The 17,520-nt window shown below is 43.6% G+C and overlaps 1 protein-coding gene across 3 annotated transcripts in view; it reads left to right on the top strand.

The window, feature by feature from the left end:
• The first annotated feature begins 7,035 nt into the window (after positions 1-7,035).
• The window catches only part of GLS (glutaminase), a 116,693-nt gene continuing 106,208 nt past the window's right edge, over positions 7,036-17,520 (top strand). Inside the window, exons 1-2 of one of the 3 annotated variants that reach the window (XM_050916354.1) lie at positions 7,036-7,394; positions 7,628-7,690. In XM_050916354.1, coding sequence (XP_050772311.1) covers positions 7,078-7,394; positions 7,628-7,690 — 380 coding nt within the window. In that variant the 5' untranslated portion in view covers positions 7,036-7,077. The remainder of the gene's footprint in view (positions 7,395-7,627; positions 7,691-17,520) is intronic. The other 2 variants (XM_050916356.1, XM_050916355.1) reach the window with 2 other exon arrangements.

Below are 17,520 nucleotides of genomic sequence, written 5' to 3'. Positions count from 1 at the left end.
CTATTACCCCACCACTGTCCGTGGACACCTGCAAGGGGGGAGCATCACACAACAGGGAGGAGGATTTTGTGAATGAGGAAGAGGAGGAGGAGAATGCGTAGCAGGCAAGTGGTGAATCCGTTCTTCTTGGCAGCCAGGACCTTTTCATCACCCTGGGGCCAGTACCTTCCCAAGGCGGGATCCCTGACCCTGAAGCTGGAGAAGGCCCCTCTGGTGAGTGCATATTTGTAACTACAGTACAGGGTTTAAAAGCAATAGTGTTTAATGTTTGAGTTGCCCTGAAGACTTGGGATGCATTTGCAGCCAGTACTGCTGCTGGAAAAGTCTGTTAACGTGTCTGGGGATGGAGCGGGAATCCTCCAGGGACATCTCCATGAAGCTCTCCTGGAGGTACTCTGAAAGCCTTTGCAGAAGGTCTCTGGGGAGGACTGCCTTATTTCGTCCTCCACGGTAGGACACTTTACCATGCTAAGCCAGTAGCAAGTAGTCTGGAATCATTGCAGCACAAAGCATGGCAGTGAATGGTTCTGGGTTTTGGTCGCATTCAAGCAACATTTGGTTTATATCTTTCTGTGTTAGCCTCAGGTGAGTGATATCATTCAAGGTCACCTGGTTGAAATAGGAGAATTTTTGTAAGGGAACAGTAAAAGGACCCCATTCACGCTGGGCTGTTTGTGCTTGACTAAAAGGGATCATCCCAGAGAATAGCCACGTGGTGGGGGGAGGGGTGAAGGGATCATCCCAGAGAATAGTCACACGGTGGGGTGGGGGGAGGTGTGTGCTGCACATCCACCCGAAAACCGCAGCCCCTCCTTTTAAATGTGAAACCCAACCGGCATTGCTTGCTATGGGAAAGGAGGGCGCTGCAGTTTGGAACCATTCCCATATGTTATCAAGGCATAAGAAGCCAACTCCGTGTACCCATTGGCTTATCATGGCTGCCTGGAAACCAAATTCTGTTGCCCAGCCATGTGTGAGGTGTCACCATAACAGCAGGTGCTCAATATAAAAGGCAAAATGCGACCTTGTACCTAAAGCACATGTGATGTCTTCTGTGAATTGCTTGCTTCACTGTAAAAGTCTCCTTTTGTTCTCAGAAATGTATCATCTTAAATTTTACTCTCCCTTTTTATCCCCCCGCAGGTGCAAATGTTTCTATGCTCCCCCTATCATCTCCATCCCTGAGGTTATTGCAGATTAGAAGGTGAAAAAAACCCACTCGTGGTGTTATGTTTTTCGAGTTCATGCAATCCTCCCACACTGATAGAGCACAGCTGAATGCATGGAGGCATTCAGTGGCAGAGTCCAGGAAAGCATTAACAGAGCACGATGAGAAGAGGCAGGATGCAATGCTGAGGCTAATGGGGGAGCAAACCGACATGCTCAGGCATCTGGTGGAGCTGCAGGAAAGCCAACAAGAGCACAGACCGTCCCACCCCCCGCATCCATTGTATAACTGCCTGTCCTCCTCCCCAAGTTCCATGTCCTCCTCACCCAGATGCCCAAGAACACGGGGAGGGGAGGCTCTGGGCACTCAGCCACTCCACTCCAGAGGATGGCCCAAGCAACAGAAGGCTGTTATTCAAACAGTTTTGATTTGTAGTGTGGTTACAATGAGCAATGTGGCCTTATCCTTCCCTACTCCCCCACCCCACCCCACCTGGCTACCTTGTCAGTTATCTCTCTTTTTTTTTTAATTAATAAAGAAAGAATGCCTGGTTTCAAAACAATAGTTACTTTATTTCTTTTGCCAGCTGTGATCAAAGGTGGGAAGGGTGGCTGGCTTACAGGAAATTAAAATCAACAAAGGGGGCAGGTTTGCATCAAGGAAAAACACACACAACTGTCACACTGTGGCCTGGCCAATCATGAAACTGGTTTTCAAAGCCTCTCTGATGCACAGCGCGCCTAGCTGTGCTCTTCTAATCGCCCTGGTGTCTGGCTGCTCAAAATCAGTCGCCAGGCAATTTGCCTCAACCTCCCACCCCGCCGTAAATGTCTCCCCCTTAATCTTTCAGATATTATGGAGCAAGCAGCAATTACAATGGGAATGTTGGTTGCACTGAGGTCTAACCTAGTCAGCAAACTGCACTAGCGAGCTTTTAAACATCCAAAGGCACATTCCACCACCATTCTGCACTTGTTCAGCCTATAGTTGAACTGCTCTTTACTACTGTCCAGGCTGCCTGTGTATGGATTCATGAGCCATGGGAGCAAGGACTAGGCTGGGTCCCCAAGGATAACTATTGGCATTTCTACTTCCCCAATGGTAATTTTCCGGTCTGGGAAATAAGTCCCTTCTTGCAGCTGCTCGAACAGCCCGGAGTTCCTAAAGGTGCGAGTGTCATGCGCCTGTCCTGGCCATTCCACGTTGACATCGGTGAAACATCCCTTGTGATCCACCAGTGCTTGCAGCACCATTGAGAAGCACCCTTTGCAGTTTATGTACTGGTTAGCAAGGTGGTCCGGTGCCAAGATAGGGATATGCATTCCACTATTGCCCTACCACAGTTAGGGAAACCCATTGCAGCAAAGCCATCCAGTATGACCTGCACATTTCCCAGAGTCACTACCCTTGATAACAGAAGGTCAGTGATTGCATTGGCTGCTTGGATCACAGCAGCCCCCACAGTAGATTTGCCCACTCCAAATTGATTCCCGACTGACAGGTAGCAATCAGGTGTTGCAAGCAGGGCACTGGAGCTGTGCTCTGGCTCCGCTCCAGCTCCAGGCAAAAAGCTGCAGCTCCACTGCTCCGGAGCTGCTCCACGCTTCTGCTCCAGGCTCCGCTCCAAAGCCCTGGTTGCAAGCTTCCACAGGGCTATCACCACTTGCTTCTCAACTGTCAATGCAGCTCTCATCTTGGTATTCCTGCACTTCAGGGCTGGGGAAAGCAACTCACAAAGTTAAAGGAAAATGGCCTGATGCAAGCGAAAGTTTCGCACCCACTGTGAATCATCCCATACCTGCAACACTATGTGGTCCCACCAGTCTGTGCTTGTTTGCCAGGCCCAGAATTAGCGTTCCACTGTATCAACCAGTCCCACTGCTGCCATGATATCCCAATTGCCACAGCCCATGCTTTCCAGGAACATCTGTGTCTGTATCCTCCTCACAATTCTCCTCGTGCTGCCGTCTCTTAGCCAGGTTCTGCACATACTACAGGATAACGTGCGAGGTGTTTACTATGCTCACAACAGCAGCAGTGAGCTGAGCAGGCTCCATGCTTGCTGTGCTACAGCGTCTGCATGGGTAACCCAGGAAAAAAAGTGTGAAATGATTGTCTGCCATTGCTTTCATGGAGAGAGGGAGGGGAGAGTGACATGGAGCAAAAACATTGTCGCGGCTGGTTTTGGGTACATCAGGCATTGGGAGCTTAACTCAGAATTCCAATGGGCAGCGGAGACTGCGGGAACTGTGGGATAGCTACCCACAGTGCACTGCTCTGTGAGTCAATGCTAGCCATGGCATTGAAGACGCACTCCGCCAACTTAAGGCGCTTAGTGGGGCCATGCACAATCAACTGTATAAAATAGATTTCTAAATATCGACGTCTATCAAATTGACCTAATTTTGAGTGTAGATATACCCTTAGAAAACATGCAGTTGGGGTTAGCTAAGCCAGACTCTTATTAAACAAAAGGCAAAATGAGAAAGATAAAAAATAAGATGGGGAAGGGAAAGGACACGTAAGGGAGGAGGTGACAAAAGGAATGCAATTCTTACATTTTAGGTATTGTGCAGTACTTAGCTGAAGCCGGTGGAGGTGGTGATATTATTTGTTCCTGTCCTTGTTTCGGGGCTGGTCAGGACACTGAAGGTCTACTGCTGTCAAGGTGGATTGTAGTGTTACAGCCATGATGGGCTTCTTTAAATTCATATGTCCTCTGGTGGTTTGTTTCCCTTCCAAAGAGTCTTTTAAGGTCCCCCAAAAGGGGGTGATAGCTAGAATAGTACATTCCGTGATTATTTTGCCTACTAATTAGACCTAATTTCTGACCCACCATTAATTTTCTATTACTTTCTCCTTTTGCTTACTATTCATGATATCAACATAGTACTTGGGCATTATCACTAAACCTTTTTGTTAGCTTTAATTCAGTCTGGCTCCCTTTTGTACCTTTCCCTAAACAATTCTATACAGTAGTCTGAGCTGGACGTTTGATACCTTGGACAACTTAGCATATAGGCCTCTGAACAACAGTCCGATCACCAAATCCAGATTGCTTTGGGTTGAATTTTGGTTTGAAATCGACAGACATTGGGAAGTTGTATTTTTCTCTCACTCAGTAGTTTCTGAAAAATACATATTCATTTGTAGCTGAAAGCCCATGCTGTTGCATGAGTATTTCATAAAGGCATCTGAGTTTAAAAAAAGAAGCAGCTGAAAATGGCTGACAATTTAAGAAATTGGATGGTAACAGACTGCAACTCCCAATGCTGATTGAACCTGGTGATATTCTGAACAGAAAGAGCTCACTACCCGTGGTTAGTTGTTTCATAACAGGCGTCAGATTCCCACACAGAGTAATCCTGGACTCATATTTCATAGATTCAAATAAACAAAATACTGTATTTAAGAACATCAGAATATAAAATAAGAACAGCCATACTGTCCATAGGTCCATCTAGCACAGCATCCTGTCTTCCGAAAGTGGCCAATGACAGGAGCTTCAGAGGGAATGAACAGAACAAGTAATCAAGTGATCCATCCTGTTGCCCATTCCCAGCTTCTGGCAAACAGAGGCTAGGGACACCATCCCTGCCCAGCCTGGCTAATAGCCATAATATGGATTTATCCTCCATGAATTTATCTAGTTCTTTTTTGAACCCTCTTATGGTCTTGGCCTTCACAACAAACTTAACTAAGTACATTGGGGTGGGCAAACTATGGCCTGTGCCAGCCCCACACCACTCCTGGAAGCAGCCGGCACCGCGACCCCTGGTGGGACAGAGGGCTCCGTGTGCTGCCCTTGCCTGCAGGCACTGCCTCCCAGAGTTTCCATTGGTTGGGAATGGGGAACTGCAGCTAATGGGAGCTTCGGCGAGGGCAATGCGCAAAGCCCTCTGCCCCCTCTTCCCGAGGGGCTGCAGGGAGGTGGTGCTGGCTGCTTTCGGGAGCGGCAGGGGTCCAAGGCAGGCAGGGAGCCTGCGTTAGCCCTGCTGCCACCCCGGAACTGCTCCAGGTAAGCTGCACCGGCCCGGAGCCCGTGCCGTGAACCCCTTCTGCACCCCAATCCCCTGCCACACCCCACACTCCCTGCACCGAGCCCCCTTCTGCACCTCAAACCCCTGCCCTGAGCCCCCGCCACACTCCCGCATCCCAACACCCTGCCTTGAGCCCCCTGCTCCACCCCAACTCCCTGCCCTGAGCCCCCTCCTGCACCCCAACTCCCTGTCCTAGTCCTACATTCATGCAATTTCCTCACCCAGATGTGGCCCTTGAGCCAAAAAGTTTGCCCACTCCTGGTCTACATGCTCTTTTTCTATTGCTGTTTACTGATACTTCCACCCTGCAGTGTCTGGTATATTTAAGACATTTGGGTTTAAATAAACACCTGGTGACTTGTGTAATTACATCTGCTTGTACCACATCTGAATCTGGATTTTTATGTCCATACAGTTAGAAAAAGTATAACTTCTATTATAACCCATTTACTATTATAAATGAATTCAGAGCTGGTTTAGCATGCAGGAGAATAAAAGTTTTGCTTCAAATAGAATAGATTTTTAGGATGACAGACCAAACATATGCCTCTAGAGATGCAAAGTACTTTACCACTGAGTCTATAGCTGCTAAAATCGGCTTATTAACCACTTCTTGTACTATTTTCATTTTAATCAATCTCCATATTTTCACAGAAATTCCTGTATTATGTATATGATTAATCATAATAACTATCTAGAAAAAGGCTTACTGAAAAGCACTGAAACCTAACTGAATAATTAAATTAGGTAGTTGACAAAGAATTAGCCCAGAGGCACTCAATATGTTGTTCTGGTACAATCCATTTGCCAACTATTTTGTCTTCTCTCCTCCATTAGGGGGCAGTACAGTTGATATTTTACGGAAGTTATTTGTACCCATGGTAACTTCCATGTGACATTACGTAACTCCATGCAACTTCTAGCGTAGAGAAGCTTCTAGCTCGGCCTTGGCTAAGATCAAGTGTGGTTTCGATTTCTAACACACCGTAAACGAAACGGGAATAGAAAGTGCTGGAATCAATGTTATTTCTCATGAAGACACTGACTCTTTATTTCCTCTTAGGTTTACAGTGGAAACCTCTCCCCTCGCTTACTGCAAACTTTCCTACGCTGAGCGCTTTCACAGAGCGTGGGAGAAGGCGGCTGATTTAGCTGGCAAAGGTTTTGCTCTGAAAAGCTGCTGCCGCTCTGATCCCCGCGCGCTGCCGCGCTCATTCCAGCTCCGGCCCTTCAAGAAAGCGCTCAAGGGCCGCTCCCGCCCGAGGCTTTACGGGTGTGTTCGCAGACGAGAGGCGCTCGGCTCGCCACCGGGTTTAACCTTCAGCTGTTCGCGGAGGCCGCCCCCTCACACGGCGGCATGGACGGTGCTGTAGCGCTCACCAAGGGGCGAGCCTAGGCACAGGGGCGGCTGGGCTCGGCTCAGCCGCAGAGCTCTCGCCTACGTGGCGACCTGGCCGGGCATGGGGCCGAGACCCTCCCGCCCGCAGCGGCAGCTCTCCTCCGTCTGCAGCGCCGCTGGCCCTGGGGCGCTACCCGCCCCGTGCCCGGCAGCCCCGGGCTGGCTCTTAGTCCCCGCCACGCTCCCGCCGCACCCTCCCCAAGCTGGGCCAGCCCCTCCCTGCCCCCCGGGCTCTGCCGTTGACTTCAACGCAACAGCCTCAGAGGCCAAGTGCGCCACAGTTTCGGGTCTGGGCTCGGCGTGGGCGGGGCGGATCCTGAGTGGCGTCTCCTGCGACCAATAGGCTGGCAAAGCGCCTGACAGCTAGGGGCGGCGGCCAACAGGCCGGGGGCGGGACCGGCCCCACCAAGCTGGCTAGCCGGCGCGGCGGCTGGAGCGCAGCACTCGGCGGAGGGAAGCGGCGCGCCAGGATGCGGCTCTGGAGCTCTGCGCTGTTCAGGGAGCTGCTGCGGCTCAGCCAGCCCGCTGGGGCCGGAGGCTCCGCGCTCAGGCGCCCGCCAGCCCCTTTCGCTGCGGCCGCCTGGGGCACCGGCTCGCTCCCCACCCCCCGGCCGGGGCTGCTGCTGCCGCCACCGCCCCCCGCCCGCAGCGTCTGCACCCGCTCGGAGGGGGCCGTGCAGGAGCCCGGCAAGGGGCCGGCGCTGTCCGCCAGGGCGCCGCCCGCCGAGAGCGGCAACAGCGACAACCATAGCGGCGGCCAGGAGCTAGCCGGAGGCGGGGGGGACAAGTGAGTCTCGGGGGCCCGGGGCAGGAAGCGGCGGCGGGAGGCGGGGCGGGGCGCGGTGCTGGGGCGCTCGCCACGCGGGGAGAGGCTGCCGATGGATGGTCCATCCCTGCACGCGGAGCAGAGCGGGGTCATCCCTCGCGGGCCCGGCGGAGAATAAAACAAAATGCACTTAAATATTTCTACCATCTCCTGTGTGTATTGACTCCTGTGCGTATCTCTCTCTCTCCCTCAAGGGCGAAAGCAGATACATGCTGCAGCCGCGCCGAGAGAAATATTGCAGTGTACATCCGTAGCAGGTCAAAAATCTCAAAATAGTTCTGGTACAGGGCTCTGTTCCGAATGTCTGATGTCAATTTATTTAACTCTAATATTAAAATAAGATATTCTTAATGGATCTTTCTATACTGAAGTGCAGTGCATTGCATCAGCAAATTTCAGCAGGATTCAGCAGATTATGAACATGCCATTTTTTGTGGCCTATAAATTATCTGCTGTAATCCAAATGGGGAACACGGGGATGTCAGGATAGGGAGCCTGGGGAAATAGTTGCTGCTGTAAACTGGCAACTAGTAATAGTCTTGAACATATTGACTGCTTGAAGAGACTTGATATCTTTCTGTCAAAATAATGCGTGCTGTTGAGCAGGTAATATGTACATTTCAGTTCAGATAAGACCTGTGTACTAGTGGGTTTTTTTTGTTAGAATGGTATTTAGTGCGAACAGAAGTATTAGAGGTAAAGTTATATACCTTTTGTACTAATTATGAAAGGTAACCTCAATACTATCTAGTACAGTATTGGCAGTCTTATAATGCTGTCCTCAATTACAGTGCTACATCTGGTGATTTTTAACAGTTATCCATTAGATTCTCTGATCTCCAGCCTATAATTAATAGAGGTAGCATGTGCATTATAGATGTTTATATTGATTCCCATGACATGAGGCAGGAGGAGTAGCTAGGTGGATTGATCCAAATTTATGTCTTGGTCTCATGGTTGTAAGAGGGTGGGGAAGTGATGACAGACAGCAGCCAAAAGCTGATTTCATTAAGCTCATTTTAATATCTGAGAGGGCTTAAAATTTATCACTCACTGGGCTAAACTTACTAGCTAGAAAAGGGTGCAAAACACAAAGGAGTATGAATTCCATTATTAAGGTCTAGGGAACAACACATTCATTTAAAAACTAAGTTGGGCACCTCACAAATGCTCTGACTGTTGGGAAAGACATTTTAGCATCTTTTCCTATCTGAAGGGCTCTTTCATATCAGCCTTTAGCTAGCATTGGTCTTGTAAATGTTAAGCTCAACCCTCTTCTACCTCCTGGAAGAGAAAATAAGCTTTCTTCCTGCTTTCCCCTTCTGCCTTTCAGAGTTTTTTATGTGTTACTTCTCTCTTTGTCCCCAGGTTTTGGCTTATATGCGGGCAGGTCATTCCCAGTACTAGGCATATGAAATTTGTGCTATATTAAAGTTCTATAATTCCTGTGCACATCATGTGTATGCATAGTATATTTTGTTCATAGGCAAAGTTTGCCATTTGGATATAGTTTCATGAATGATTGTAAGTAGAGGGGTGAAAACATTATCTAAGTTGTATTGGTTCTTATCAGTTAAATTTCCATAATGGTTCTAAGTTCAGTTCATAGAATTATTGACCTTTAATTTCAAGATAATATTTCAGTGAGAGAAACACATGCTATATGGTTACAGATGTAGAAAGGGCACCATCCTAACTCCCTAATTTGAATTCTTATCCATTCTTGTCTGTAGATTAATTCCAAAATAGTTATATTATTTTACAGTCTTCTCCTGTATAACCTATATCAATGCACTGCTACTTACTAGTGCAAATTGTAAATAATAAAATGTCTAATTACTTTGATATCACATAAAAAATGCTGATTGATCACACGCAGACCAAAAAATCACAAGCCACATTTTATAAATCATTCTCATTGACTTGCTTTATTGCCAGGGGAGAGCTCTCCTGGTGATTTAAAAAAAAAAAAAATCCCACCCATAACAAGTGATGGTAGCTTTATTGCCAGGAATGCATCTCCCAGCAATAAAGTGCTGTCTATACTGGCGCTTTTCAGCGCTACAACTTTTGTTGCTCAGAGGGCTGTTTTTTCACACCCCTGAAAGACAAAAGTTTTAGCACTGAAAGTGGCAGTGTAGACACAGCCTTACAATGGCCAAAAGTCAAGACAATTATGCAGTGATTTATAAATAACCAGTTTCCAAATACTCTTTTTTTTCCAGTTGAGCAGTCAGTGCTGGAATTTTCACAACTTTTTTGCCACACTGCTTAGTGCTGGATGCTTCCAGTTGAGAATTCCTTAATGCATGATTTCAAAAATGGATCTATTCCACAAGCATCCCAAGCATAACAAACTTGGCTTTAAATATTTCTATATACGTAAATAAGCAAAAAATGAGAAATTAAAAAACAAATTTGTTTCACTATTCCATAAACATTTGTTGAGCCCCAACATATTTAAGGTTTTAGGTATTGTGTATATAGAATTTGGCTCTGTGTACAGTGCAGTATAGAAAAGTGGTGTGTGAGTGTGTGTGTGTTTGTTTGTAAAATGCAAGCAGTTGTCTACTGCTCTGCCTCTCTCACATGCTGCTTTGGTTGTGGGTTGAGGTGCAGCTACTCAGTGGATCCCACCAGCCTGTGTGTTTTAGGTTATCTGCTTGTTTCTGAAAAGATAGTGAACTTTTCTTTTTTTTTTTCCTTGTAAAATAAGATAAAGGGGTCATTTAATGAAACTAAAGATGGCAAATAAAAAACATACAGAGACACTTTTTCAGACAACACAGCTTGTGATGCTTACTCTGCACACTAACTGGTGAATAGCTTAGTGGGGTTCAGAAAGGGATTAGGTGCCTACATGGATAACAAGAAAATCCAGGGTTGTTATAGTAGCTATTTAATAACAAATAGTACTAGCCACTGTAGGAGGCAAGATACTGGACTAGATGGACCACTTGTCTGTCTGATCTAGTATAGAACTTTGTTTTACTGAATGGCTCCTGGTCTGCCTTTACTGCTGCTCATGGTTTTGAAATGCTGCAGCATGAAATTGACAAGGCTCATGTATTTCATTGATGCTTTATGTTCCTTTGGGCAGAAGTGGAAATCTCTAGCATTCATTGTCAATCAGCTGCTCAAAATTTACGCAAAGCTATGAGCAGCAGCTGTGTCACTGTAGTTGTCTGGAGACTCAAGAAAACAGCACTTCATTATTTTACACTTGTCACATTGAAATTTTTGCAACTGAAAGTATAGAAAGTCAATTTCTTTTAAAGTGAAAAATTAAAGTATGCAAAAATTCATAGATTGTTGGCTCTTTACTCTATCAGTGTTAGTGCATTTTCAGGCCTGGGATATTGTGCTGTAATTAAGGATATAACTTTTATGGTCTCTGTTTTGACCTCCTGTCCCCACATGTGTGCGTACCACCTGGTGTTCCACCAGAAATCTGTCATATGTTTTGTTCAAGGGAGAATTTTTTTTTATTTGTGGTTAACTAGAGAAAGATTCCTAGTTGATTAATTTTAGAGTTAGCCGTTTTCAAAGTTTAAGACTCACAGGATTAAAGTTTGTAAATTTCAGGATGCATCACTGTTTAATCAAAACATTTTTTAAAAAAATGTAAGTCTTGGAAATATAAATCCCTTGGGGGTATTGAATATTTGTCAATGAGTTCTCCGTGCCTACCAACAGTGTTTTCATGGTACTTCTCTCCCTTTCGTTTGGGGGAAAAAAAATCACCGAAGTTCTTATCTCAAATTCATGGTCCGTTCCACAGTTTTGTGCCTTTGCCTGTCCCTCCTCAGATTCGAAAGGTATGGTGGAACCCTACCTGTTTTGTTTCTATCATTTGGAGTCAGTCCCTGACCGTTACTGCTAGTGCCTGAGACACTGCTACTTCCTTCCCAGTCCCTTGTCGGGTAGGTGAAGCTGCCGCGTGGCCTTTCCTTCCATCTCTCCTCCTCACCTTCAGGGGCATCATATGGATCCCGTGTCCCAGAGCTCCCCGGTGTCCTGGAGGAGAGACAACTGCGGTTTGCCACATACATCCATGGATCTATTGGTGCATTCCCCCTCTGGAATAATAGCCTTCTGCTCTTGTCAGCTAGTTAATTTTGTAGCTCAAGTGGGAAAAGTTTGTTGTGCGGTGCTGAAGGTTTGGAATGAATATATGTGAAGCCGGACTGTGAAATTACCCCATATTTAAAAAGAAATTCATTAAAATAAAGGTTATTTAGTCCAAGCACTTGAAAGCAGGGCATTGGAGCTGTGGTCTGGCTTCGCTCCAGCTCCAGGCAAAAACCTGCAGCTCCACTACTCCGGAGCTGCTCTGCGCTCCAGCTCTGGGCTCCACTCCAAAGCCCTTCTTGAAAGTTAGAAAATGCCAAATTTATGGGTGCCTGTTCAACTTTTTAATTCTTCCCTTTTATGCATATGTAAGTTTTGGTAATCTGATTACTCGATCACATTATTTGTTTTCCACAAAACCCTTGTGCATCCATCCTGAAGTGAATGAGACAAGGGGGCAAAATTAAGATTGAACAACTGTAAATTTGGCATTTTGTAACTTGAATAGTTGACTTTGTGACCTTAATGACTTTGAAATTTATTTTTTTGTATATCATGTTTAATTTTCAATAAAATATCTTTGTACCCCAGAAACAGAGGAAAATTCTTTCAGAAATAGAGAAGTTCTGTCATGTTAGAAACATACCTAGTTTCTCTGCTTGTTAATTCGTAATTTTTTCCCTGTGATAGACTGGGTAATACTTTTTTAGGATTTTGTGTAAATCCTTATTTATAAAATTAGAAAAAATATTTGTGGGACAAGTGTAGATTTGAGACAACTGGACTACATATGAAGCAGCTGCAAAATTTTTTTTTTAAATGCCATATTTTTAGGGCACAAGAATCTGCAGAAATTGTAGTGGCTGTTATATCATTCAGACTGCAGCATGCCACAAAAACAGTATTTGCAAAACTTCTGTACTTGGCTGTGTCTAGCCTGAATGTGCTGAGATACCGCTTTTTTGAATTCTTATTTTCAGCTTAATAGCACATGATTCTTCCTACCTCTTGTATTGTAGAAGAGTGGAAAGAAAATCTTATATTGACGTGAGACCACTGTGACTATGGTAGCTAGACTGGCCACACAGAGAATGCTCAATTAGGGCAAACTGTAAAGAATAGGTCAGATCTACAAAACCGGTGGTTTGTTCTGTAATTAGATTTTACCAAGCTAGTAACAGCTTCTGTAATACTGTATTGTTTCCCAAGAAGCTAAAATACAGTTCCTCTTAAGCAATCCAGGCTTTGGCTCCCACCCAGACAGCCAAGTCTAGTATAGTGAGGATTACTTAAAATCTTACTCACCGTATATGATAGTCTGCTAGCCCCAAGAATTACCCACCAGGTTAATTAATATTTCAGATCTTACCCAAATACACACAGCTAATTCTTGTTAACTAAGATTTATTTAAGAAAGAATTACTTTGGTGAAAAGATTATTATACATACAGATAAGAATAAAATTCTTGGGTCAGTTTTGTAGCAGAGATGACATGCTGATGATTTGTAAAACTCCTTCCAGAATCAGTCCAATAGGCAGTCCATGTGTAGAGTTCAAATTCTTCTATGAGAATTTGTAGGGGTAGTCCAGTGCACACCTGGAGGTTTCAGTCTTGTGACTTGAACTTCCCCTGACAATGTTTAAGCAGATCTGAGATTAAAAAAAGATTAGACTCAAGACCTTCTTTACAGTTCCCAAGCAGGCTGAGAAGCCTCTTGTCATGGCAGACATTGTTGCTTTGAAGTAAATCTCTATTTCCTAGGCATACACTGGTAGCTAGTTGTATTGATTTAGTATAAGGCCATTAACATTCAGATGGTTCATAGGTAGTTTACTACAAACTTCAAAGAGAAATAAAGACAATGATATTAGTACACCACAAGTTTCATCTAAATGTTAATATCCCCTTTTGATCTCTGACTCAATATAATATAGTGATGAAATATAGGAACAGAAGTTTCTAATCTACAAGATAATTAGATCACATTGTTAAATTTCAGACAGATAGAGGTAAACAGACAAATACAATTAGTATGTACCTCTGATTCTCTAACAGTACAGACCTCTCATCTGTTTAACATAGCTTTGATAACTATCTACAAGGAGTGACCCCATTTACCATTTCAGTATTTCCTTAATATGTCCTTAAAAGTTGATTTTGGGTCACTTAGCCTACTGGTTGCCCAGCCCTCGCTGGCTCAGTGCCACAACCACTTTATGCGTGATTTATCTAGGTTTTTTATTTTAAAATTCCAAAACACTGTGAGCAGAGCTGACTTAAAGTTGTAGGTAGATCACAATAGCCCTGACCCAGGACACTGGTTTATGATTCTGAAATACAATAAAATAGTTACTGAGGCTCTCTGTTTAATGGTGCTTTTTATAATTTTTAAGGCTGGCTTACAAGTGATGTGGATTGTTTTAAAGGATGAGATTAGACTCTGATAACATAGTGCATCCTTACCTAGTTGATTTATTTTCAGATCCAGCCCAGGTCAGTAGTGAAGGTTCAAGAAACCCAGTTATGCACCGAGGTATATAAGGAAGCCTTCTTTTCTGTCCCCCATCAGATAGAAACTGGCTCATGCCCTCATAGCAACTTTTGAACCCTTCCAAAACAATTGTTTTTGGTGTGTGTTTTTTTATCATATCTTTACTACTGCATCTCTCTGGATGTATATACATACTTAGTCCTCTTTTGAATCTCGCTAAACTCTTAGCATCTATAATATCATGAGGCTACAAGTTTACAGGCTGATTATACTTTGAGTGGAAGTGATGTTTTTATCAATTTAAAATTTGCTACCTTTTCAGTTGCTGTGAGCTTCTTATTCTTAGATTATGCAAAGGTGAATAGAAGTGACCAATTCATACCAATTTATTTACATTATTCATTATTTTGTAAACCATTATCACGCCTCCCTCTTATTCACTTCCCTTCCTAAGTAAACAGTACCAGTTTTTCATAAGGAAATTTCTTCATGGCTCTAATCATTGTTTGTCTGGTAAGTAGTGGTAGTGCAAAAAAGTTAACACCATATTATGGTGTCTGAGCACCCAATATGAAATGAATTGATAGTCTCAGTCAGTTTCCTAGTGGGTAGGTGTGTATGGGTATGTCTACACTGCAGTTAAAAACCTACAGTTGGCCTGTGGCAACTGGCTTCATCTTGGGCCATGGGGCTGTGTAGTTGTTCAGGCTCGGGATGGAGTCTGGGCTTTAGGGCCCTGAGCAGTTGGAGGGTTCCAGAGCTCAGGCTGTAGCCCAAACCCAAACTTCTACACTGTAGTTGAATAGCCCCTTAGCCCAAGCCCCTTAATCCAAGTCAGCTGGTACAGGTGAGCTGTGGTTGTCTAATTGCAATGTAGACATATCCTCTAGGACAAAAATCAACACCACATTTGACATGCTAGTTTTCTATTTAAACAATCAATCTATTAATTTTGTGTGAAATTGACTCTTGTGAACAGCCCTGCAGTTCTGTAGGTTGGTTCGCTGCTGGGGTAGAAAGGAATACTGGCAAGGTTGAGGTGTCTGGATCCTTGGTCACACGGTTCGTATGTCCTAGAACCTTTATGTTAAGTGGTAGTGTGGCGCCACCTCCATTATTCCATACTATAGACTAAAGTAGATTTCACAAATACTGTTCTAATCTTTCTTGCCTAAAACGAGTTTACTCCTGCTCTTTTCCTTGTTTTTCAGAATATGGTATAAACCATAAAGCAGCGAATAAATTGGAATTTCCACTTTAAGCTAACTATGGCAATAGCATGTCCCCTCCACTTCAGTATCTTAGCTCTATGCAACATATGCTGAATAACACTTTCTTGCTAAGTGTGTTACCGTGCTAAAATATTGCTTTTAGGTTAAGTAAATGTTATGTACAAACTATATTGAACTGATAAAAAGGGCAAAAGCTTATTCTGCAGTTTGAACTGATAAACTTTATTGAAAGATAGTCCATTTGACATAGCATTTTCTGTAAATATTGAATAGTAGCCTCATTTGCTTTGGCAGCTGGTGCAAATTTATTGTTAAATATTGGATCAGTCAGCTTGATTTAACAGCAATGGATGTGAAAGATGTGATGGGGATTTTTTTTTTAAAAAACCTTCAGTTGTGAAATGCATACACTGATTTAAGAAAATATAAGTGTAAAGGTAATGATGAGTGGTGTAAGAAGCTTATTGTCTGTATGTCAACGTTTAAGGGCATATATCTGCATTGATATAAATAGGACAGGTGCAGTTTCCTGGGGCATAATTGTAAAGCTTGTGATAGAGCAGATTTATAGATTTCAGCTCTTTTTTTTTTTAACGCTATATAATATTTGTAAGTATATGCATTGCCCAAGTGTCAGCAAACATTGAAATCTGAAGTTCAGATTTCTAGAAATCTATTTTTTGTTGTTGTTAATGGAAACATTGTATATAATTCAGAAAGTTTGTTGGGAAATTTACTGAAACTCAGTAAAAAGCTCAAAAGTCAATAACACTAGACTTTGGAATGTGTATAGTATTGTAACAGCTAAAATATATGAAATAAAAATTGCATACTTTTGAGTTATTGAAATGTAGAATTACAGCGTTAACAGTGTGTAACATTTTGAAGTCCAGAAATAGACTTAGCTTCTGAAAAAGACTGTGATTTATAAAGATGCAAAATGTGGCATGGAAGAAAGTGATTTAACCTTCCTGGTGTAGTTGCACGTATTTGTCTTCATTGAGTTGCCAGCCTGTCTGTACACTAGTCAGCATTGCATCATTTAAAAATAATCTTAATTTTCTGAAGTGAAAAGAAACAGTAAATATTCTATTCATTTACAAGTCCTCGTCTGTTCTTAGTGCATGAGTAAGTGCAATGTTTGTTTTTCTCTGGTTTATTTAATAGGAAGTCTAATTTTTACCACTGGTTTGGGTAGAGGAAGAAGAATTTAATATGAGGCCCATCATTAATATTAAGGCTAGGATTAAATATATTTAGGTTATTAATTCACTATTAATTTTTAATGAGTAAGCTTAACTACCATTGAAATAGTTTCAGCTAATATTGAATTTCTTGTGAATCTGCAGAATTTTACTGGTCTACATGGTTTGTGACTACCAGCAACAATTATTATTGCAGTCTTAGGGTAGTGTCCTGCAAGTCATCTTTAAATATAACTCAAAGAATTCTTGGTAATCTTGTGAAAGAGAGCTTTCATAACCAGGCAATGACTTTTCAGATTTTTACTTGTTTATGCATTTTATTTCGTCTGAAGGCTTTCATTTCCAGGAAAGAATGACTTGCACAGATGACCATATAGTAACTCATTTTAAGATTATTTTCAAATTACAAGTTTATGCACTTGCTGTTTTTAATGGGTAAGTTTAAAACAGTAAGGGTATGTCTACACTACGAAATTAGGTTGAATTTATAGAAATCTTTTTTATACGGTCGATTGTGTGTGTCCTCACAAAAAAATGTTCTAAGTGCATTAAGTTGGCGTACTGCGTCCACAGTACCGAGGCTATCGTCAACTTCTGGAGCATTGCACTGTAGGTAGCTAGCTATCTTACAGTTCCTGCAGTCTCCGCCGCCCATTGAAATTCTGTTGAGATCCCAATACCTGATGAGGCAAAAACAGCGTCACGGGTGATTCTAGGTACATGTTGTCAGGCTCTCCCTCCCTCACTCCCTCCTTGAAAGCAATGGCAGACAATCGTTTTGCGCCTTTTTGCCAGGGTTACCTGTGCAGATGCCATACCACGGCAAGCACGGAGCCCGCACAGCTGACTGTCACCGTAAGTCTACTGGGTGCTGGCAGATGTGGGACTGCATTGCTACTCAGTGGCAGCTCATTGCCTTTTGGCAGCAGACGATGCGTTATGACTGGTAGCCATTGTTGTCATACTCCTGGGTGCTCTTTTAACTGACCTCAGTAAGGTCACTCAGGGGCTCCTGGGCAGACGTGGGAGCGACTTAGCCAGGTCATTCCCATCTTCTCCTGATCACCCAGGAGATGACAATGGCTA

The sequence above is a fragment of the Gopherus flavomarginatus genome, chromosome 10 (assembly GCF_025201925.1).
Source record: "Gopherus flavomarginatus isolate rGopFla2 chromosome 10, rGopFla2.mat.asm, whole genome shotgun sequence".
In the NCBI taxonomy this organism is placed as follows: Eukaryota; Metazoa; Chordata; order Testudines; family Testudinidae; genus Gopherus; species Gopherus flavomarginatus.
This window is presented reverse-complemented; position numbering and strand designations above follow the sequence as displayed.